We start from the raw sequence: 23,922 nt of genomic DNA on the forward strand, positions 1-23,922 counted from the left end.
GCAGCAACAGAAAGTCCAGATGTGGAAACAGAAGGTTTCCACATTAAAATATCGATATTTGAATCATTTTGGGGTAAATTGTAGTTTTTCATTAACAGGAACACAGTGGAAAGAAACTATCATTCAGATTGTCTACATTGGAAAGAACTACTCCCTCTTCCGCCTTTTATAGTCATGTGTGAAATACGGCTGTATAAATGTGTGGCAGCCTGTGGCGTGCGCACTCACAACAATGGCTGAGCGTAACTGGAGTCATGTGCGCACGTATTTTACATCCACAAACAGCCCAGACGTGGTTTGCGATACATGTGGCAAGAAAGTGAGGTGTTGTGGCAACACCACTAACCTTGTCAAACACCTCAAAGTAAATCATATCACAGAATATGACGAGCTTATGTTGAGGCAAACTGAAGAGGAGGAGAAGGACGGGTGCTGCTAGGGTGAGACAGACGTCTCTCAGGGAGTCCTTTAGTGCTGCAGGCAGGCAAGGTGTTCACATAGTGCACAACTTCAGGTTTTTGATTTCTATATGATGAATTCTGCATTATTAAGTGATAAGAACAAGTAATCTGATGTCCTGTAATGATTATGACGCTATAATTTGAGATACAATAAAAGAGTAAAGTTTTTGTACAAAGTATCGGAGCAGTATCGTCGATACCACCCTGAATTTTACTTGGTATGGGATCGGAAAGGAAATCAGTGGTATCACACATCACTAGTGATCAAATGTCAGGCCAAGCTGGAACTGATTCCTGTCTTCTGTAACTTCTACAACACTGTCCAATAGAGACACGTGAATGAAATGCAGCGTCATTAAAAACACTGATGATCTTTATTTAAAAATGTAATACATTTACATCTGAATAAACTTTTAGGCATTACGCTGACGGACGGATGGATGGACCATGAATGCTTTCTCATCCTTCTTGTCATGCACCATGGAAGTGTCTGAGGGGCTTTTCCACTTGGAATGGGGATACTGTGTCCATACTTCAGAGGTGGAGTTTCCAGCATCTCACCTGGGCCTCATCTGCAAACAATCAGCAGGAGGGCTTCTTAAACCAGCGCTGCCTGCTACTCCTCGCCAGTTTGTTCTGCCATCTCCAGTGGTAACTAGGCTTCCCCTCTGCTCCAGTTCTGGCGTGCTCCTTCCCTGTGTTTAACCTTGTTTTCCCTGTGTTTAGGTCTCCTCTGCCAACGTACTCATCCTACCCTCAAACTCCCTTACCCGTCCAGCAACTTCTTCTCCCTCTGTTGCAGAATTCCCGTTGGATTGTTCCCATCAGGAGCCAGGTGTTCAGTCTCTCGATAGCTTTTCCTCTGGTTCCTGCTGTCTGCTGACACTCCTAGCTCGAGCCACGTTCTCCATTCCCTCTCTAAAGTCTCATAAATAGTTTAACCATGTGCATTGAATCTGCATTTGGGTCTAAGCTTTCTATGCAGGGAAGAAATCATCACAGTGACATCTATTTAATTTTCAATTCAATTTTATTTAAAGAGCGCCAAATGACAGCAACAGTCACCTGAAGGCGCTTTATATTGTAAGATATACTTACAAAGAAAACCCCAACAATCATATGACCCCCTATGAGCAAGCACTTTGGCGACAGTGGGAAGGAAAAACTCCCTTTTAACAGGAAGAAACCTCCAGCAGAACCAGGCTCAGGGAGGGGCGGCCATCTGCTGCGACCGGTTGGGGAGGGGCAAGGAAAATAGTATAAAGACATGGAACAGAGACAGAGGTTAATAACAAGTACCATTCAGTGCAGAGAGGTCTATTAAACATAGTGGGTGAAGAAGAAACACCCAGTGCATCATGGGAATCCCCCGGCAGCCTAATGCTGGGCATACACTGTGCGATTTTTGGCCCATTTTGAGCCGATTTTTCAGTCGTGCGATCGTTTTGGGGATCGTCCCGAGTTTGGCCTTGATCAAACTTCTCACCCCTGCGAGTCAATCCTACAGTTTGATCAGGAGCCGAATAACGCGACTGAAAAATCGCAGCACAGTGTATGCCCAGCTTATTGCAGCATAGAGGATTCAGGATCACCTGAGTAGGCCATCAGATTACTGAAAGGATACTGAAAAAACCCGTCGAAGTAGTCTTAGTCTTCATTGCTGCTGGTCGACTCAATTGAACACCTCTGAAGTTTGCACACAGGCAAGTATTCCTCTTCTTGCTCAAAATCCTCTCGGGAACGCTTCCTCGAGCCTCCAGTTTCGTGTTCAAGCTCTTCGTGCGCATCTTCAAATACTTCAGAGTCATCATCGCTCCATCTCATTCTTTTGTTTGCTCCTAAATCTTCTTCATCCCTCTCTCTAGACCTCTTCCTGGAAACACCTGGCTGAGGGTCCTCTTCTGGGATGTACTGGCGAACATCCATGCGGCCTTCAAATGCCTCCTCATTTTCAATGCCACCAACATTGAAAATGATCACAACCACAGCATCCCCGTGCTGTTCATCGTTGTCACCATTGGCATTATTGTCCCTCACATGAATATTTTGAACATCGTCGTCGTCGTCATCGTCATCGTCATCGTTGCCGTCGCCGTCGCCGCCGTCATTGTCGTCATCGTTGTCGTCGTTGTCGTTGTCGTCGTCGTCGTCGTTGTCGTCGTCGTCGTCGTCGTCATCGTCGTCATCGTCGTCGTCGTCGTCGTCATCGTCATCGTCGTCATCGTCATCGTCTTCGTCCCCGTAAAGGTAATTGTCATATTGTGCCAGTACTGAAGCTATTAGCTCATCTAGATAGCAACAATATTCATGGAGAGCGCGATACAGTCTGTTCAGGAAGCCATTAGCAGGTTCCTGATCTCCATTTGCCAACATTCGTGGGTTAACCTGTTGGCCTGCAAGATCATTAAATCTTTTAATTAACATCCATAACTATCTGCTGAAAATCTGTTTTTCATCAATTTCAAGACTGAGTACATGTGCTTACCGTTTTGGTTATTTTGTGGTCCGTCTCCACTTGCACTCATTTTGACTACAAGGAACACAAAACAACAATGATCACTAAACCTCAACCCAGAATGTTCAGAGAATTTGCTTTTTTTGTGATGACTTTAGGCTGCGTCCAAACGTACACGGCTATGTTTGAAAACGGACAATTTTCCTTTTTCGTTTAAAAAAAAATAATCCAGTCCACATGTGCAGTTTTGAAAAAATATCTCCTTCCACATCTAAACACTAAAAACAAAGTGAAACGCTGTCAAGAACACGCCAAATCTTAACCGTGTAGAAATGTTGGCCAATCAGAAGTCTAGAAGCCTGGGTGGGAAAACCTCATAAAACCTTACGTACTTCTGAGAAGTTTTTGTCTTTTTCTGGAAAAGCAGCTAATTTTGTGTTACTTTCACGTGCCTTCATCGTTTCAAATGTTAATAACTAAAGACAGACTCACAACTTTGGAATGGACTAAATGCATACAGCATACATAAATGTCATTTTTTTAAATTACATTTCTTCCAAACCGACGTCAGGATTTGGGTTGGGAGAGCGTCTGTGTTGAATGTAGAATCCACGTCTGATGTAAGCGTGTAAAAACTGCAGATACTAAGATTAACAGACACAGTATGTTGTCTACATCTGCCATTGTAGAAATTGATCTCACGTAAACAATAACGTGGCCACAGCGTGACTTCAACAGCGGCGCACACTTTTGACATTGCCTGAGTAAATGTCCGTTTTCCTCGTCCACACCTGAACACAAAAACGTGCTTTTTAAAAATCTCACCTTTCAGTGACTCAATCTGCTGTTTAGGTGTGGACGAAAGGCCCAAATGCAGAGACAAAGCTGCGCTTTCAAAAATAGCCGTGTACATGTGCACGTAGGCTCAGTTTCTCAGAAATTCTAATAGTTTGTTTGAGAACAAAACTTACGTCTTCTCTATTTTCCTAAATGAACAAAATAATCTGAGAAATAATCGTGTTAAAAAGAGCTTCTGTCACTCTAAGATATGATTAAGAACATTTTCTAATTTATGTATCATTTGTCAAATATTACATCAGCTGACAAATAGTTAAGTCTTCATTTGTTTTCCTGAATAATAGATCCACATCATCCTCTCTATGATGGAAAATATAGTCTAGTCTTGCACAATGTAAAGTACATAAATACTGTCCTGGCAAGCAGGGAAATCAGGCTTTATATATTTAAGTAAATGATCTTGAGTTTATAAACTGAAATTTGAGCTTACTTTAGTTCTTGGTAGATTGCACAGCAGTTAATCCTCAGGGAAACGTCCAAATGTCACTAAATAGTGGTCTGCTTTCATTCGGTTGCAGTGTCTCTTCAGTTTTGTGTTCATATGCTGATGTTTTCATTCAAACATGTTTAAATGCTGTGATGTCACTTTAGCAGCAAAGACTGCGGAATGTGCAGAGATTCTTTTGACATCAAGTTGTTTGCTCAGATTTTGATATCTTTTAAATGGAGACAAAACAAAACGCTATGGCAACAAAACAACAAGCTGTTTCCAGTGCTTAATATTTAACATGTCTTTGTTATAAATTTTATTTGTACAAATCTGTGATGTTGATGTGCACAACGTGGGATTTAGACCTCGGAGGGTTAATCAACAAATCACGAAAAATTAGGTTTAAATTTCTGTTCATGACGGTGCAGATTTCTGACATTTTGTGTACTTGAAGCATTTAACAATTTGATTGTTTTCTAATAAAAACTGTGTGAAACTCAAGTTAGAACTGTGTTTGTAAATGAACCGTCCCATGTTGTGTAGCTTTCTGGATTTTATACTTATTGGGCTACATATTAATTTACTATACAGGCTATACAGTAGATAAAATCTAACCTCACATGTTTTATGTAACTAAAGTGTTTAATCATGTGGGCTACAGACAGTAATCAAGTTATGGACTATATTGATATGAAAAACATGCATACTTAGTGCATTTGAATCATTTTAACCATATGTAACCACCTGCATGTCATGGTCCTGGGACTTCTACCTGGTTTTTTGTGTGTCTTGTATTGTTGTTGTTTGATGTCAGCTTTAGGGTCCCTCGGTTGTTCTGTTAAGATGTTGCTTATTTGATTTCCCCTCGTGACTTTACCCCCTGTGTGCCCCCTCTGTGTATCTGCCAGCCCCCATGCCTCGTTTCTCCTCCTTGTGTTTTATTCCATGTTTTCCCAGCCCGCTATGTCTGTGTTCTCTTCCAATCTGGTCTGCGTCTCTGTGTGCTTCCTGTTTTACTTTGATAGTCTCCCGTCAGTGTTGTGTTACTCCTGCCGTGTCTCGTTATGATTATCAGTGTCGCCTGTGTTCCCCGTGTGCTCCCACTTCCCTCGTTAACCCTCTGTGTATTTGTGTCCACGTCTCCTACATTACCTACATAATAGAGCTATAATAAATGTTTGTTTGGGGTTTTTTTAAGTACAGAAATCAGCTGCTAAAATAATTGTTTTGACTTTTTGGGAATGCTTTACGGTCTGTTCTGTAGGAACGCTGAATTAATATATTGACTGTCTGGCCCCTTCTGGCTATTTAATAGTTGCTGAAGGAGATTTTGTTCATCCCCAGCTAATCTCATCCATATTTATATAAAATCTAGCATACTCCACACCACACAAAGTCAGAAGCCAGTTAAAATCTGTATGTGGTACCTGAGGCGGTGCTGCACTGACCAGTTGTTTCTGGCTATTTGCTGGTTCAGCCTGCCTATCACTGCAACTCTTGGCTCTTATTCAAATTCAAATTCAAATTTTTATTTGTCACGTACACAGTCATACACAGTACGATATGTAGTGAAATGCTTGGACAACTGCTCGTGACCTAAAGAAAACAAAAAAGGAAAAGGCTATGAATAAGATAGGAAATAAATATGAAAAATTAAAAAGGGTAAATTTAACTAGGAAGGAATAGAATATAAATTAAGGTTAAAAATGAAATAACTGTACAACACAAATTAGAATGAAGGGTAAATTTAACTGGGAAGAATAAGATAAAATATATAAATTAAAGTTGAAAATAAAATAACTGTACAACAAAATACACAATATAGAACTATATAACAATGTATGAAGAAATCTAAATATAAATAAATATATACACAATAACACAATAACAGTCTGTTGTTGGGATGGCTGAGGTCCTTCACGATCTTCCTGGCCTTGGTCCAGCACCGCCTGCTGTAGATTGAGTGCAGGTCAGGGAGCTCGGAGCGGATGGTGCGCTCAGCTGACCGCACAACCCTCTCTAGAGCTCGTCTGTCCTGCATGGTGCTGTTCCCGAACCAGGTTAAGATGTTTCCCGCCAGGATGCTCTCTATGGTGCACGAGTAAAAGTTCCTGAGCACCTTGGAGGGCAGTTGGAAGTCTCTCAAGCGTCTGAGGTGGTAGAGACGCTGTCGGGCCTTTTTCACCACGGTGTTGATGTGACAGGACCATGACAGGTCCTGCGTGATGTGAACTCCGAGGTATTTGAAGCTGTCCACTCTCTCCACTGGGCACTCGTTGATGACGGGGGTCTGGTAGTTCCTCTCCTGCTTAGTGCTGAAGTCCACTATCAGCTCCTTTGTCTTACTGACGTTTAGAAGGAGGTTGTTCCTCTGGCACCAGTTCTCCAGATTCCTAATCTCCTTCAGGTAGGCCGTCTCGTTGTTATCAGAGATCAGGCCCACCACGATGGTGTCGTCAGCAAACTTGATGATGGTGGTGGAGCTGGTAGTGGCCACACAGTCATATGTGTACAAAGAGTACAGCAGGGGGCTCAGAACACACCCCTGGGGGGCTCCAGTGCTGAGAGTGGTGGAGGCTGAGACATGTCCGCCCATCCTTACTGCCTGTGGTCTGCCAGTTAGGAAGTTGGAGATCCACTGACAGATAGATGAGCTGAGTCCCAGATGCTCCAGCTTGGTGGTGAGTGTGGAGGGAATTATGGTGTTAAATGCAGAGCTGTAGTCTATGAAGAGCATTTTAACATAATTCCCCCTTCTAGTGTCCAAGTGAGTGAGTGATGTGTGGAGGAGATGAGAGATGGCATCGTCTGTGGAACGATTTGGACGGTAAGCGAACTGTAGTGGGTCCAGTGTGTCTGGTAGTGAAGAAATGATGAAGTCTCTGACCAGGCGTTCAAAGCACTTCATCACTACTGAGGTGAGGGCTACAGGGCGATAGTCATTGAGAGAAGCAGGGTGGGGTTTCTTCGGGACAGGAACAATGATGGACTCTTTGAAGCATGTGGGGATCACCGACTGAGATAAAGAGATGTTGAATATCTCAGTGAACACAGGAGCTAGCTGGTATGCGCAGTCTCTGAGGATACGACCTGGGATGCCGTCTGGTCCTGCTGCTTTCCTTATTGGTCAGGCTGGTGTGTGTGTGTGTGTGTGTGTGTGTGTGTGTGTGTGTGTGTGTGTGTGTGTGTGCATTGTAAAGACTTGATTCCCACAGTCCAAGTCAGGGTTTTAAAATGCGTTGCTGTCTCCATCCAGCATCAAAGCTGCATTGAAATTTCCTTCAATGAAATTTTGGCTCAAAGAAAAACAGTGTTGTTACTGTCAATCTCCAGTTAAAATAAAAGTGTAATTAAACCAAACGAAAGTAATGTACTAATGCTGGTCAAGACATTACCTGTAGCTGAGTGACATTTCCTCCAATTTCTGTTGGTGTCTGCAGTTTCCACTGGGGCTTAGTGTCACCTCTACTGCTACCCGACTGCACCACCATCCTCCACATTGCTATGCGTCCATTGGTGGTGCCAGCTGCTAGGATTTCTGAGTGTTGCAGAATTTTTAAAAAAGCAACGAGTTTTGTTTTTTTTAACCTATGCATTTGGAAACATTCAGGAATATGGTGATGGGAAAGAAAAAGGTGGTTTCCATGAAGTCTCCCTCTCGCATCCACCTTCCATACTGCCAAAGCTCCAGACTGTCAATAACAATAATAACAGTAATAGTTAACAGTTAATTTGCCTAGCACTTTCAAAACAGTTACAAAGTGTGTTAAAGAACACAATAAAATCTTAGTTAAAAACTCAAAAGAAAAGTTCAAAGAGTTAAAACACGAAACGGTTTGTTTTCTTTTTGCATTGAGCCAGGCTGCACAGACAGCTAAGAGTGTCTGATGTGCAGAATGCAGGCAGTGACTTGGTTCATAAAAAGTGACCAAATCTGTAACATGTAAGGCTTGTACCCATGTATCGTATACCCAAAAGGTTGTGAGGAGGAGAATGATGATTTATTTCTTTGAATTTGTTATAAGTCTGGCAGCTGAGATTTAAATGAGCTGGAGGTGAAAGATGGACTTCTGGCTGAGATCCCAGTAGAAGGAATTACAATTATTCAAACACAATGAGATAAAAGGATTTAATGGGTGTGATAAATGTGGTTGCACTCACCTGTTCACGGCACCTGATGTTAATGAGCAGAAAGGTAGGGTGAGCATGAGGCGAAACCTTCTGTTGACTGCAGCTTGAGCACAGCTTGAATCATTTTGATGCATCTTTTGGTTTATGTATACTTCTGCACTAAGTTATGCAATAGGCCAATGTTGAAATTTGGCATAGTAAATGTTGCAGTTATTTGTGCAGTCTGTGCATTTGTTTAATGGTTTGAGGCCGTGTGCCGATTTGTACAGTGGACAGTTGTATGTGGAATAAAAGTAGCAAATAGTACAGAGGTGTATCTCATGTGTTTACTGTTGCACGTCATCTGTGTCCTCATGTTTAGCCTGCCGCGGCCGTTGGTTGGAGGAGCCGCAATAGTTTGGAAAGGAAGGAAGCAGTAAGGTCAGTTTCCATTCTGGGTTTTCAGCATTAATAAAGAAACCTGCAACAAGGTGAGTAATGTTTGAGGTCCAAAAGAAATCAACACAGAGAAATTTTTACAGTGCTTTTCTACTCTACCTGAACATTCAAAGTGCTCTATACAGGTTGCCTCATTCACACCTGTTCATAGAAGCCCTTTTTCTGTGCTTTCTACCTAACATTCACACACATTCATACTCTGATGAATGCATCAGAGAGTGACTTGGGGTTAATGTCTTGCCCAAGGACAGTTAGCATGCAGTCTGGAGCAGCCAGGGATCGACCCAAAAACCATCTGATTAGTAGATGACCTGCTCCACCTCCTGAGCCACAGCCACCCCTTTCAGAGGTAAAGAATGATTTAGAAAGTAAGTACAGTAATTTTTTGAGGTGATTTGATTAAAAAAAAAAAATCATTTTTGCTTCTAATTACATAATTAAGGTGTAATTACATCTTCCAACAAATTGATACATAAACGTATCATTTATCTACTAAAAATACATAGGAGCTGGCGTCATGTTGTGGAAGCTGCCATCTTGCCCCACCATCATACACTGGCTGAGATGGGCATCGCTGCGCCGCCTTTTCATGTTTTATGTAAGTGGATTTATACATTACTTTGAATTTAAAGATGTCAAATAGCTCTTTCACACTACATATGACTATTTCACATTTGTACATGTATATTTTGGTGATCTCTTTCTCAGTATGTTTTTCTTCTTATGGAAATAAGCTAATTTTAAACCAGTTAATGTTAGGCTCCAGTGTCCTAAGAAATCACACCTTTCCCCTGATAAACAAATTGATTGGATTCTCACATTGTGTGGGAATTGATTATCAATTACAACTTCAATGAGCCACTTCAAAGAAAGTTTCACCCGCGTGGGCAGCAACAGAAAGTCCAGATGTGGAAACAGAAGGTTTCCACATTAAAATATCGATATTTGAATCATTTTGGGGTAAATTGTAGTTTTTCATTAACAGGAACACAGTGGAAAGAAACTATCATTCAGATTGTCTACATTGGAAAGAACTACTCCCTCTTCCGCCTTTTATAGTCATGTGTGAAATACGGCTGTATAAATGTGTGGCAGCCTGTGGCGTGCGCACTCACAACAATGGCTGAGCGTAACTGGAGTCATGTTTTACATCCACAAACAGCCCAGACGTGGTTTGCGATACATGTGGCAAGAAAGTGAGGTGTTGTGGCAACACCACTAACCTTGTCAAACACCTCAAAGTAAATCATATCACAGAATATGACGAGCTTATGTTGAGGCAAACTGAAGAGGAGGAGAAGGACGGGTGCTGCTAGGGTGAGACAGACGTCTCTCAGGGAGTCCTTTAGTGCTGCAGGCAGGCAAGGTGTTCACATAGTGCACAACTTCAGGTTTTTGATTTCTATATGATGAATTCTGCATTATTAAGTGATAAGAACAAGTAATCTGATGTCCTGTAATGATTATGACGCTATAATTTGAGATACAATAAAAGAGTAAAGTTTTTGTACAAAGTATCGGAGCAGTATCGTCGATACCACCCTGAATTTTACTTGGTATGGGATCGGAAAGGAAATCAGTGGTATCACACATCACTAGTGATCAAATGTCAGGCCAAGCTGGAACTGATTCCTGTCTTCTGTAACTTCTACAACACTGTCCAATAGAGACACATGAATGAACTGCAGCGTCATTAAAAACACTGATGATCTTTATTTAAAAATGTAATACATTTACATCTGAATAAACTTTTAGGCATTACGCTGACGGAGGGATGGATGGACCATGAATGCTTTCTCATCCTTCTTGTCATGCACCATGGAAGTGTCTGAGGGGCTTTTCCACTTGGAATGGGGATACTGTGTCCACACTTCAGAGGTGGAGTTTCCAGCATCTCACCTGGGCCTCATCTGCAAACAATCAGCAGGAGGGCTTCTTAAACCAGCGCTGCCTGCTACTCCTCGCCAGTTTGTTCTGCCATCTCCAGTGGTAACTAGGCTTCCCCTCTGCTCCAGTTCTGGCGTGCTCCTTCCCTGTGTTTAACCTTGTTTTCCCTGTGTTTAGGTCTCCTCTGCCAACGTACTCATCCTACCCTCAAACTCCCTTACCCGTCCAGCAACTTCTTCTCCCTCTGTTGCAGAATTCCCGTTGGATTGTTCCCATCAGGAGCCAGGTGTTCAGTCTCTCGATAGCTTTTCCTCTGGTTCCTGCTGTCTGCTGACACTCCTAGCTCGAGCCACGTTCTCCATTCCCTCTCTAAAGTCTCATAAATAGTTTAACCATGTGCATTGAATCTGCATTTGGGTCTAAGCTTTCTATGCAGGGAAGAAATCATCACAGTGACATCTATTTAATTTTCAATTCAATTTTATTTAAAGAGCGCCAAATGACAGCAACAGTCACCTGAAGGCGCTTTATATTGTAAGATATACTTACAAAGAAAACCCCAACAATCATATGACCCCCTATGAGCAAGCACTTTGGCGACAGTGGGAAGGAAAAACTCCCTTTTAACAGGAAGAAACCTCCAGCAGAACCAGGCTCAGGGAGGGGCGGCCATCTGCTGCGACCGGTTGGGGAGGGGCAAGGAAAATAGTATAAAGACATGGAACAGAGACAGAGGTTAATAACAAGTACCATTCAGTGCAGAGAGGTCTATTAAACATAGAGGGTGAAGAAGAAACACCCAGTGCATCATGGGAATCCCCCGGCAGCCTAATGCTGGGCATACACTGTGCGATTTTTGGCCCATTTTGAGCCGATTTTTCAGTCGTGCGATCGTTTTGGGGATCGTCCCGAGTTTGGCCTTGATCAAACTTCTCACCCCTGCGAGTCAATCCTACAGTTTGATCAGGAGCCGAATAACGCGACTGAAAAATCGCAGCACAGTGTATGCCCAGCTTATTGCAGCATAGAGGATTCAGGATCACCTGAGTAGGCCATCAGATTACTGAAAGGATACTGAAAAAACCCGTCGAAGTAGTCTTAGTCTTCATTGCTGCTGGTCGACTCAATTGAACACCTCTGAAGTTTGCACACAGGCAAGTATTCCTCTTCTTGCTCAAAATCCTCTCGGGAACGCTTCCTCGAGCCTCCAGTTTCATGTTCAAGCTCTTCGTGCGCATCTTCAAAGACTTCAGAGTCATCATCGCTCCATCTCATTCTTTTGTTTGGTCCTAAATCTTCTTCAGCCATCTCTCTAGACCTCTTCCTGGAAACACCTGGCTGAGGGTCCTCTTCTGGGATGTACTGGCGAACATCCATGCGGCCTTCAAATGCCTCCTCATTTTCAATGCCACCAACATTGAAAATGATCACAACCACAGCATCCCCGTGCTGTTCATCGTTGTCACCATTGGCATTATTGTCCCTCACATGAATATTTTGAACATCGTCGTCGTCGTCATCGTCATCGTTGCCGTCGCCGCCGTCATCGTCGTCGTCATCATCGTCCCCGTAAAGGTAATTGTCATATTGTGCCAGTACTGAAGCTATTAGCTCATGTAGATAGCAACAATAATCACTGAGAGCGAGATACAGATCGTTCAGGAAGCCATTAGCAGGTTCCTGATCTCCATTTGCCAACATTTGTGGGTTAACCTGCAAGATCATTAAATCTTTTAATTAACATCCATAACTATCTGCTGAAAATCTGTTTTTCATCAATTTCAAGACTGAGTACATGTGCTTACCGTTTTGGTTATTTTGTGGTCCGTCTCCACTTGCACTCATTTTGACTACAAGGAACACAAAACAACAATGATCACTAAACCTCAACCCAGAATGTTCAGAGAATTTGCTTTTTTTGTGATGACTTTAGGCTGCGTCCAAACGTACACGGCTATGTTTGAAAACGGACGTTTTTCCTTTTTCGTTTAAAAAAAAAAAAATCCAGTCCACATGTGCAGTTTTGAAAAAATATCTCCTTCCACATCTAAACACTAAAAACAAAGTGAAACGCTGTCAAGAACACGCCAAATCTTAACCGTGTAGAAATGTTGGCCAATCAGAAGTCTAGAAGCCTGGGTGGGAAAACCTCATAAAACCTTACGTACTTCTGAGAAGTTTTTGTCTTTTTCTGGAAAAGCAGCTAATTTTGTGTTACTTTCACGTGCCTTCATCGTTTCAAATGTTAATAACTAAAGACAGACTCACAACTTTGGAATGGACTAAATGCATACAGCATACATAAATGTCATTTTTTTAAATTACATTTCTTCCAAACCGACGTCAGGATTTGGGTTGGGAGAGCGTCTGTGTTGAATGTAGAATCCACGTCTGATGTAAGCGTGTAAAAACTGCAGATACTAAGATTAACAGACACAGTATGTTGTCTACATCTGCCATTGTAGAAATTGATCTCACATAAACAATAACGTGGCCACAGTGTGACTTCAACAGCGGCGCACACTTTTGACATTGCCTGAGTAAATGTCCGTTTTCCTCGTCCACACCTAAACACAAAAATGTGCTTTTTAAAAATCTCACCTTTCAGTGACTCAATCTGCTGTTTAGGTGTGGACGAAAGGCCCAAATGCAGAGACAAAGCTGCGCTTTCAAAATTAGCCGTGTACATGTGCACGTAGGCTCAGTTTCTCAGAAATTCTAATAGTTTGTTTGAGAACAAAACTTACGTCTTCTCTATTTTCCTAAATGAACAAAATAATCTGAGAAATAATCGTGTTAAAAAGAGCTTCTGTCACTCTAAGATATGATTAAGAACATTTTCTAATTTATGTATCATTTGTCAAATATTACATCAGCTGACAAATAGTTAAGTCTTCATTTGTTTTCCTGAATAATAGATCCACATCATCCTCTCTATGATGGCAGGATGGTACGGCGCAGAGCGGATGTGTTTGACTCCATTAGCTTTCAGGAACACCCTGAATTCCTCAGAACAGAACTGCGGTCCGTTATCACTCACCAGGACGTGGGGAATGCCATGGCGACTAAAGAGACCCCGTAGCACTTGTATGGTTTTACCAGCTGTGGTGCTATCCATAATATGCACTTCAGGCCACTTGGAATGTGCATCTACCACCACCAGGTACATGTGACTTTCAAATGGACCCGCAAAATCCACATGGATCCGTTCCCATGGACAGGAAGGCCACAGCCAAGGGTGTAAAGGCGCTAACCCAGGCTCTTTTTGCACACGCTGACAAGAGTGGCAGGCTTTAGCTTGAAGCTCAATTTGAGAATCAATGCCAGGCCACCAAACATAGCTGCGAGCTAAGCTCTTCATTCTCACCATCCCTGGATGTGCAGTGTGGAGCTCTTTCAGTACATGAGAGCGCAGCTTAGGTGGCACAACCACCCTCAAGCCCCACATGAGGCATCCCTGCTGTATTGTGAGTTCATGTCTGCGCATCAGATAGGGTGACAGCTCTTGATCTGTGTCCTTTGTTGCTGGAAAACGTCCAGTTATTACCATTTCCAGCACACGAGACAAAGTGACATCAGACAAAGTGTCACGTCTGATCTCGGCGACACTGACTGGTAATGTGTCCAGCTGAGATGCGTAGAATACCTCAACTGCTCCCTGTTTCTCTTTCTGTGCAAGGGGCAGAGGTAAACGTGACAGACCGTCAGCATTGGCGTGATGTGCCCCCTTCCGATACTGTAAGGTGTAATTATGTGCTGACAGAAGGAGCGCCCAACGCTGCATTCGCGCAAGTGCCATTGATGGTGTACCTTTTACTGGACTCAGAATTGAGGTCAGTGGGCGATGATCAGTGAGCAAGGTGAACTTGTTACCATGGAGATACTGGTGAAACTTGCGCACTCCAAAAACAATTGCCAACGCCTCCCTCTCGATCTGAGCATAGTTTCGTTCTGCTTTGCTGAGGGTTCGTGAAGCATAAGCAATTGGCCGTTCTTGGCCATCAGGCATGACATGTGAGAGCACGGCTCCAACGCCATATGGTGAAGCGTCACATGCCAAATGGAGAGGCAGTTCAGGATTGTAGTGGGTGAGTATTTTTGGTGAGGCCAGACGTTCTTTAGCATTCTGGAAAGCTGACTCGCAGGCTGATGTCCACTGCCATTTCTTCTCTTTACTGAGTAGCTCATTCAGCGGCTTCAGGACTGTAGCTAAATCAGGTATGAAACGTCCATAATAGTTGAGCATTCCCAGAAAAGAACGTAACTGGCTGACATCAGCTGGTGCTGGAGCTTCCATAACGGCACGCACCTTTTCTGGTGATTTGTGTAACCCTGCCGCATCAATTATGTGGCCCAGGTATTCCACCGATTCTTGGAAAAACAGGCACTTCTCCTGTTTGAGACGCAGGCCATAGTCCTCCAGCCTGCCCAAAACTGCCTTAAGGGATCTCAGGTGTGTCTCTTTATCTGGACCACTGACGAGGATGTCATCCAGATAACAATGGGTGTATGGTAGGCCGAGAAGCACTTGATCCATAGCCTTCTGAAACAATGCAGGTGAAGACGCCACTCCAAAAGGCAAGCGATTGAAACGGAACAGCCCTTTTTGTGTCGAAATAGTCAGCAGCTTCTTAGACTCCTCTTCTACCTCCATCTGTAAGTAGGCATTTTCTAAGTCTAGCTTACTGAAATGCTGACCTCCTGCTAGAGAAGCAAACAGGTCCTCAATGCGTGGAAGTGGGTACTTATCCACACAGAGCTGCGAATTAAGAGTGACCTTGAAATCACCACAGAGTCTCACTGAGCCATCCTTCTTGTTGACAGGGACCACGGGCGTAGCCCAATCACTATGCTCCACTGGTGTGATCACCCCAAGCTCAGTCAGGCGTTTCAGTTCTGCCTCCACCCGAGGGCGGAGAGCATAAGGCACGTTACGTGGTGGACAGAATTTGGGGACACTATCAGGCCTAAGAGTCAATCTGGCTTTAATTCCTTTCATTGTGCCCAGCTCCTTAGAGAAAACTGCAGAGTGTTTCTTTAGCACAGCCTCCAGATTGTCATTTCCGCTTTGCTCTCTGGCATGGACCATCTTTAAGTCTTTCCAGTTCAGCTTAATCACTCTCAGCCACTCCCTACCAAACAGTGGTGGAGCATCCACCTTTACCACGTACAAGGGTAGAGTTGCACGCTGCTTATTCAGTTCAACTTGCACCTTGATGACCCCTTCTGGTGCCAGCGGCTCCCCAGTGTACGTTTTCAGCATGATGTCAGTGGGTTGCAGCGGCAACTGACTCAGCATACTTTTATATTGTTCCCATGGAATCAAAGACACAGCAGCCCCTGTATCCAGCTCCATCTCCATTTTCTTCCCGTTAACTACAGGCATTAGGGAGATACGTGAATATTTCTCTTTTCGTGACAAAGAACACAGCTCCAACTCACTATCAGTGTCGGGTCTGGTTCCTTCACTTTCACTCTCCTCAGCGGCAACATGATGAATTCTCCTCTTTTTGTCCTTTGCTCTGTTTTTAACTGCATTGCCTTTCAGCTCATGTTTCCCCTCTTTCTCTTTCCTGTTCCAATCTTGGCTGCTTCTGGCTCTACCTTTGCACATGCGTTTCGTGTGGCCCTTCCTTCCACACTGGTGACAGTCACGGTCTTTGTACCAGCAGTCATCATCAGTATGATTCATTTTCCCGCAGCGGCGGCATTTTTCACCTCTTTGTGACAGCACTGCATTCACTTTAAGGGAACCACTCAACTGCTGCACTTCACGTGTTGCTGTCTCTGCCGACACAGCATAATCAACTGCTTTGCGAAACGTGAGATCCTTCTCAGTCAAAAGATGCTTCTGCACAGTTTCACACTTTAATCCACACACAAATCTGTCTCGTAGAGCATCTTCCAGATACGCACCAAACTCGCAATGTTCTGACAGTCTTTTCAGCACCGCCACATACTGTGCGACCGTTTCTTCTTCCCCCTGATTCCTCTTGTGGAACCGGAACCTTTCAGCTATTACCAGCGGTTTGGGAGCAAAATGAGCTTGCAAAACACCCACAATATTGTCATACTGCATTGTCCCAGGCTTGCTTGGCGCCACTAGATTACGCAGCAGACTGTACGTCTTGGGACCCATCACACTCAGCAGCACCGGGACCCGTTTCTCAGGCTGAATGTCATTAGCAAGGGTGTAATGCTCAAAACGTTCAATATACGTCGCCCATTGCTCACCAGCATCATCAAAAGGGTCCATCTGTCCAATCATTCCAGCCATGATGTATCCGCTGTCCACAGCCAACACTGTCGTTTTTGACTCGTCGGCGAAAAGCAGCTAGCAGCTAGCTCCGATGCTAATTCACCACGCGATCGTCCGTTTTCCGTCCGAACTCGGCCACGCAGTCAGTTCATGCTCAGTAGACAGCCAAGTCTTCCAGACGTCACAACTCGTCGCCAATTTATGTTATATTTCCACTGTAGTGTCAATACACTATTAAGGATTATGCCGAGTCAGACTGCACATACAACAGTTTGTTTACAAGTTGACTTCTTCTTTATTGGGCTCACACAGAAGTAACATACACACATAACTGGGCGTGGTGCCCCCTACTGGCAATGGCTTGCATAGCACACAATAATTCTTGGTTCATACATAACAGCTACATTGTAGCTTGCCATCACCAGTGTGTGAATGTGTGTGTGAATGGGTGGATGACAGGTTGTGTAAAGCGCTTTGGGGTCCTTAGGGACTAGAAAAGCGCTATACAAATACAGGCCATTTACCATTTACTGTTGCACGTCATCTGTGTCCTCATGTTTAGCCTGCCGCGGCCGTTGGTTGGAGGAGCCGCAATAGTTTGGAAAGGAAGGAAGCAGTAAGGTCAGTTTCCATTCTGGGTTTTCAGCATTAATAAAGAAACCTGCAACAAGGTGAGTAATGTTTGAGGTCCAAAAGAAATCAACACAGAGAAATTTTTACAGTGCTTTTCTACTCTACCTGAACATTCAAAGCGCTCTATACAGGTTGCCTCATTCACACCTGTTCATAGAAGCCCTTTTTCTGTGCTTTCTACCTAACATTCACACACATTCATACTCTGATGAATGCATCAGAGAGTGACTTGGGGTTAATGTCTTGCCCAAGGACAGTTAGCATGCAGTCTGGAGCAGCCAGGGATCGACCCAAAAACCATCTGATTAGTAGATGACCTGCTCCACCTCCTGAGCCACAGCCACCCCTTTCAGAGGTAAAGAATGATTTAGAAAGTAAGTACAGTAATTTTTTGAGGTGATTTGATTAAAAAAAATCATTTTTGCTTCTAATTACATAATTAAGGTGTAATTACATCTTCCAACAAATTGATACATAAACGTATCATTTATCTACTAAAAATACATAGGAGTTGGCGTCATGTTGTGGAAGCTGCCATCTTGCCCCACCATCATACACTGGCTGAGATGGGCATCGCTGCGCCGCCTTTTCATGTTTTATGTAAGTGGATTTATACATTACTTTGAATTTAAAGATGTCAAATAGCTCTTTCACACTACATATGACTATTTCACATTTGTACATGTATATTTTGGTGATCTCTTTCTCAGTATGTTTTTCTTCTTATGGAAATAAGCTAATTTTAAACCAGTTAATGTTAGGCTCCAGTGTCCTAAGAAATCACACCTTTCCCCTGATAAACAAATTGATTGGATTCTCACATTGTGTGGGAATTGATTATCAATTACAACTTCAATGAGCCACTTCAAAGAAAGTTTCACCCGCGTGGGCAGCAACAGAAAGTCCAGATGTGGAAACAGAAGGTTTCCACATTAAAATATCGATATTTGAATCATTTTGGGGTAAATTGTAGTTTTTCATTAACAGGAACACAGTGGAAAGAAACTATCATTCAGATTGTCTACATTGGAAAGAACTACTCCCTCTTCCGCCTTTTATAGTCATGTGTGAAATACGGCTGTATAAATGTGTGGCAGCCTGTGGCGTGCGCACTCACAACAATGGCTGAGCGTAACTGGAGTCATGTTTTACATCCACAAACAGCCCAGACGTGGTTTGCGATACATGTGGCAAGAAAGTGAGGTGTTGTGGCAACACCACTAACCTTGTCAAACACCTCAAAGTAAATCATATCACAGAATATGACGAGCTTATGTTGAGGCAAACTGAAGAGGAGGAGAAGGACGGGTGCTGCTAGGGTGAGACAGACGTCTCTCAGGGAGTCCTTTAGTGCTGCAGGCAGGCAAGGTGTTCACATAGTGCACAACTTCAGGTTTTTGATTTCTATATGATGAATTCTGCATTATTAAGTGATAAGAACAAGTAATCTGATGTCCTGTAATGATTATGACGCTATAATTTGAGATACAATAAAAGAGTAAAGTTTTTGTACAAAGTATCGGAGCAGTATCGTCGATACCACCCTGAATTTTACTTGGTATGGGATCGGAAAGGAAATCAGTGGTATCACACATCACTAGTGATCAAATGTCAGGCCAAGCTGGAACTGATTCCTGTCTTCTGTAACTTCTACAACACTGTCCAATAGAGACACATGAATGAACTGCAGCGTCATTAAAAACACTGATGATCTTTATTTAAAAATGTAATACATTTACATCTGAATAAACTTTTAGGCATTACGCTGACGGAGGGATGGATGGACCATGAATGCTTTCTCATCCTTCTTGTCATGCACCATGGAAGTGTCTGAGGGGCTTTTCCACTTGGAATGGGGATACTGTGTCCACACTTCAGAGGTGGAGTTTCCAGCATCTCACCTGGGCCTCATCTGCAAACAATCAGCAGGAGGGCTTCTTAAACCAGCGCTGCCTGCTACTCCTCGCCAGTTTGTTCTGCCATCTCCAGTGGTAACTAGGCTTCCCCTCTGCTCCAGTTCTGGCGTGCTCCTTCCCTGTGTTTAACCTTGTTTTCCCTGTGTTTAGGTCTCCTCTGCCAACGTACTCATCCTACCCTCAAACTCCCTTACCCGTCCAGCAACTTCTTCTCCCTCTGTTGCAGAATTCCCGTTGGATTGTTCCCATCAGGAGCCAGGTGTTCAGTCTCTCGATAGCTTTTCCTCTGGTTCCTGCTGTCTGCTGACACTCCTAGCTCGAGCCACGTTCTCCATTCCCTCTCTAAAGTCTCATAAATAGTTTAACCATGTGCATTGAATCTGCATTTGGGTCTAAGCTTTCTATGCAGGGAAGAAATCATCACAGTGACATCTATTTAATTTTCAATTCAATTTTATTTAAAGAGCGCCAAATGACAGCAACAGTCACCTGAAGGCGCTTTATATTGTAAGATATACTTACAAAGAAAACCCCAACAATCATATGACCCCCTATGAGCAAGCACTTTGGCGACAGTGGGAAGGAAAAACTCCCTTTTAACAGGAAGAAACCTCCAGCAGAACCAGGCTCAGGGAGGGGCGGCCATCTGCTGCGACCGGTTGGGGAGGGGCAAGGAAAATAGTATAAAGACATGGAACAGAGACAGAGGTTAATAACAAGTACCATTCAGTGCAGAGAGGTCTATTAAACATAGAGGGTGAAGAAGAAACACCCAGTGCATCATGGGAATCCCCCGGCAGCCTAATGCTGGGCATACACTGTGCGATTTTTGGCCCATTTTGAGCCGATTTTTCAGTCGTGCGATCGTTTTGGGGATCGTCCCGAGTTTGGCCTTGATCAAACTTCTCACCCCTGCGAGTCAATCCTACAGTTTGATCAGGAGCCGAATAACGCGACTGAAAAATCGCAGCACAGTGTATGCCCAGCTTATTGCAGCATAGAGGATTCAGGATCACCTGAGTAGGCCATCAGATTACTGAAAGGATACTGAAAAAACCCGTCGAAGTAGTCTTAGTCTTCATTGCTGCTGGTCGACTCAATTGAACACCTCTGAAGTTTGCACACAGGCAAGTATTCCTCTTCTTGCTCAAAATCCTCTCGGGAACGCTTCCTCGAGCCTCCAGTTTCATGTTCAAGCTCTTCGTGCGCATCTTCAAAGACTTCAGAGTCATCATCGCTCCATCTCATTCTTTTGTTTGGTCCTAAATCTTCTTCAGCCATCTCTCTAGACCTCTTCCTGGAAACACCTGGCTGAGGGTCCTCTTCTGGGATGTACTGGCGAACATCCATGCGGCCTTCAAATGCCTCCTCATTTTCAATGCCACCAACATTGAAAATGATCACAACCACAGCATCCCCGTGCTGTTCATCGTTGTCACCATTGGCATTATTGTCCCTCACATGAATATTTTGAACATCGTCGTCGTCGTCATCGTCATCGTTGCCGTCGCCGCCGTCATCGTCGTCGTCATCATCGTCCCCGTAAAGGTAATTGTCATATTGTGCCAGTACTGAAGCTATTAGCTCATGTAGATAGCAACAATAATCACTGAGAGCGAGATACAGATCGTTCAGGAAGCCATTAGCAGGTTCCTGATCTCCATTTGCCAACATTTGTGGGTTAACCTGCAAGATCATTAAATCTTTTAATTAACATCCATAACTATCTGCTGAAAATCTGTTTTTCATCAATTTCAAGACTGAGTACATGTGCTTACCGTTTTGGTTATTTTGTGGTCCGTCTCCACTTGCACTCATTTTGACTACAAGGAACACAAAACAACAATGATCACTAAACCTCAACCCAGAATGTTCAGAGAATTTGCTTTTTTTGTGATGACTTTAGGCTGCGTCCAAACGTACACGGCTATGTTTGAAAACGGACGTTTTTCCTTTTTCGTTTAAAAAAAAAAAAATCCAGTCCACATGTGCAGTTTTGAAAAAATATCTCCTTCCACATCTAAACACTAAAAACAAAGTGAAACGCTGTCAAGAACACGCCAAATCTTAACCGTGTAGAAATGTTGGCCAATCAGAAGTCTAGAAGCCTGGGTGGGAAAACCTCATAAAACCTTACGTACTTCTGAGAAGTTTTTGTCTTTTTCTGGAAAAGCAGCTAATTTTGTGTTACTTTCACGTGCCTTCATCGTTTCAAATGTTAATAACTAAAGACAGACTCACAACTTTGGAATGGACTAAATGCATACAGCATACATAAATGTCATTTTTTTAAATTACATTTCTTCCAAACCGACGTCAGGATTTGGGTTGGGAGAGCGTCTGTGTTGAATGTAGAATCCACGTCTGATGTAAGCGTGTAAAAACTGCAGATACTAAGATTAACAGACACAGTATGTTGTCTACATCTGCCATTGTAGAAATTGATCTCACATAAACAATAACGTGGCCACAGTGTGACTTCAACAGCGGCGCACACTTTTGACATTGCCTGAGTAAATGTCCGTTTTCCTCGTCCACACCTAAACACAAAAATGTGCTTTTTAAAAATCTCACCTTTCAGTGACTCAATCTGCTGTTTAGGTGTGGACGAAAGGCCCAAATGCAGAGACAAAGCTGCGCTTTCAAAATTAGCCGTGTACATGTGCACGTAGGCTCAGTTTCTCAGAAATTCTAATAGTTTGTTTGAGAACAAAACTTACGTCTTCTCTATTTTCCTAAATGAACAAAATAATCTGAGAAATAATCGTGTTAAAAAGAGCTTCTGTCACTCTAAGATATGATTAAGAACATTTTCTAATTTATGTATCATTTGTCAAATATTACATCAGCTGACAAATAGTTAAGTCTTCATTTGTTTTCCTGAATAATAGATCCACATCATCCTCTCTATGATGGCAGGATGGTACGGCGCAGAGCGGATGTGTTTGACTCCATTAGCTTTCAGGAACACCCTGAATTCCTCAGAACAGAACTGCGGTCCGTTATCACTCACCAGGACGTGGGGAATGCCATGGCGACTAAAGAGACCCCGTAGCACTTGTATGGTTTTACCAGCTGTGGTGCTATCCATAATATGCACTTCAGGCCACTTGGAATGTGCATCTACCACCACCAGGTACATGTGACTTTCAAATGGACCCGCAAAATCCACATGGATCCGTTCCCATGGACAGGAAGGCCACAGCCAAGGGTGTAAAGGCGCTAACCCAGGCTCTTTTTGCACACGCTGACAAGAGTGGCAGGCTTTAGCTTGAAGCTCAATTTGAGAATCAATGCCAGGCCACCAAACATAGCTGCGAGCTAAGCTCTTCATTCTCACCATCCCTGGATGTGCAGTGTGGAGCTCTTTCAGTACATGAGAGCGCAGCTTAGGTGGCACAACCACCCTCAAGCCCCACATGAGGCATCCCTGCTGTATTGTGAGTTCATGTCTGCGCATCAGATAGGGTGACAGCTCTTGATCTGTGTCCTTTGTTGCTGGAAAACGTCCAGTTATTACCATTTCCAGCACACGAGACAAAGTGACATCAGACAAAGTGTCACGTCTGATCTCGGCGACACTGACTGGTAATGTGTCCAGCTGAGATGCGTAGAATACCTCAACTGCTCCCTGTTTCTCTTTCTGTGCAAGGGGCAGAGGTAAACGTGACAGACCGTCAGCATTGGCGTGATGTGCCCCCTTCCGATACTGTAAGGTGTAATTATGTGCTGACAGAAGGAGCGCCCAACGCTGCATTCGCGCAAGTGCCATTGATGGTGTACCTTTTACTGGACTCAGAATTGAGGTCAGTGGGCGATGATCAGTGAGCAAGGTGAACTTGTTACCATGGAGATACTGGTGAAACTTGCGCACTCCAAAAACAATTGCCAACGCCTCCCTCTCGATCTGAGCATAGTTTCGTTCTGCTTTGCTGAGGGTTCGTGAAGCATAAGCAATTGGCCGTTCTTGGCCATCAGGCATGACATGTGAGAGCACGGCTCCAACGCCATATGGTGAAGCGTCACATGCCAAATGGAGAGGCAGTTCAGGATTGTAGTGGGTGAGTATTTTTGGTGAGGCCAGACGTTCTTTAGCATTCTGGAAAGCTGACTCGCAGGCTGATGTCCACTGCCATTTCTTCTCTTTACTGAGTAGCTCATTCAGCGGCTTCAGGACTGTAGCTAAATCAGGTATGAAACGTCCATAATAGTTGAGCATTCCCAGAAAAGAACGTAACTGGCTGACATCAGCTGGTGCTGGAGCTTCCATAACGGCACGCACCTTTTCTGGTGATTTGTGTAACCCTGCCGCATCAATTATGTGGCCCAGGTATTCCACCGATTCTTGGAAAAACAGGCACTTCTCCTGTTTGAGACGCAGGCCATAGTCCTCCAGCCTGCCCAAAACTGCCTTAAGGGATCTCAGGTGTGTCTCTTTATCTGGACCACTGACG

General features: G+C 43.6%; 3 protein-coding genes across 4 annotated transcripts; all 3 read right to left on the reverse strand.

Moving 5' to 3' along the window:
- Positions 1–1,472: 1,472 nt before the first annotated feature.
- LOC146702936 (uncharacterized) lies at positions 1,473–4,344 on the reverse strand. Of its 2 annotated transcripts, XM_085466002.1 has the most exons (3): positions 4,205–4,343; positions 2,947–2,991; positions 1,473–2,854 (listed from the first exon to the last, which is right to left on the reverse strand). In XM_085466002.1, exons 2-3 carry the CDS (start codon positions 2,984–2,986, stop codon positions 2,109–2,111), a joined length of 786 nt encoding a protein of 261 aa, XP_085322128.1. In that variant the 5' UTR covers positions 2,987–2,991; positions 4,205–4,343; the 3' UTR covers positions 1,473–2,108. The 2 variants fall into 2 exon arrangements, with proteins under 2 accessions (XP_085322128.1, XP_085322127.1); XM_085466001.1 differs by having other exon boundaries at positions 2,947–4,344.
- A 6,778-nt stretch (positions 4,345–11,122) lies between these two features.
- LOC146702937 (uncharacterized) lies at positions 11,123–12,484 on the reverse strand. The gene is made up of 2 exons (XM_085466003.1): positions 12,466–12,484; positions 11,123–12,373 (listed from the first exon to the last, which is right to left on the reverse strand). The coding sequence occupies exon 2, from the start codon at positions 12,359–12,361 to the stop codon at positions 11,759–11,761; it is 603 nt and encodes a 200-aa protein (XP_085322129.1). The 5' UTR covers positions 12,362–12,373; positions 12,466–12,484; the 3' UTR covers positions 11,123–11,758.
- Positions 12,485–19,903: 7,419 nt separating this feature from the next.
- LOC146702938 (uncharacterized) lies at positions 19,904–21,265 on the reverse strand. Its single transcript, XM_085466004.1, has 2 exons — positions 21,247–21,265; positions 19,904–21,154 (listed from the first exon to the last, which is right to left on the reverse strand). The coding sequence occupies exon 2, from the start codon at positions 21,140–21,142 to the stop codon at positions 20,540–20,542; it is 603 nt and encodes a 200-aa protein (XP_085322130.1). The 5' UTR covers positions 21,143–21,154; positions 21,247–21,265; the 3' UTR covers positions 19,904–20,539.
- Positions 21,266–23,922: the final 2,657 nt, after the last annotated feature.

This window comes from Copadichromis virginalis, linkage group LG8, assembly GCF_057382275.1.
Source record: "Copadichromis virginalis isolate Kocher_CV1m ecotype Utaka linkage group LG8, C_Virginalis_male_GT1.1, whole genome shotgun sequence".
In the NCBI taxonomy this organism is placed as follows: domain Eukaryota; kingdom Metazoa; phylum Chordata; class Actinopteri; order Cichliformes; family Cichlidae; genus Copadichromis; species Copadichromis virginalis.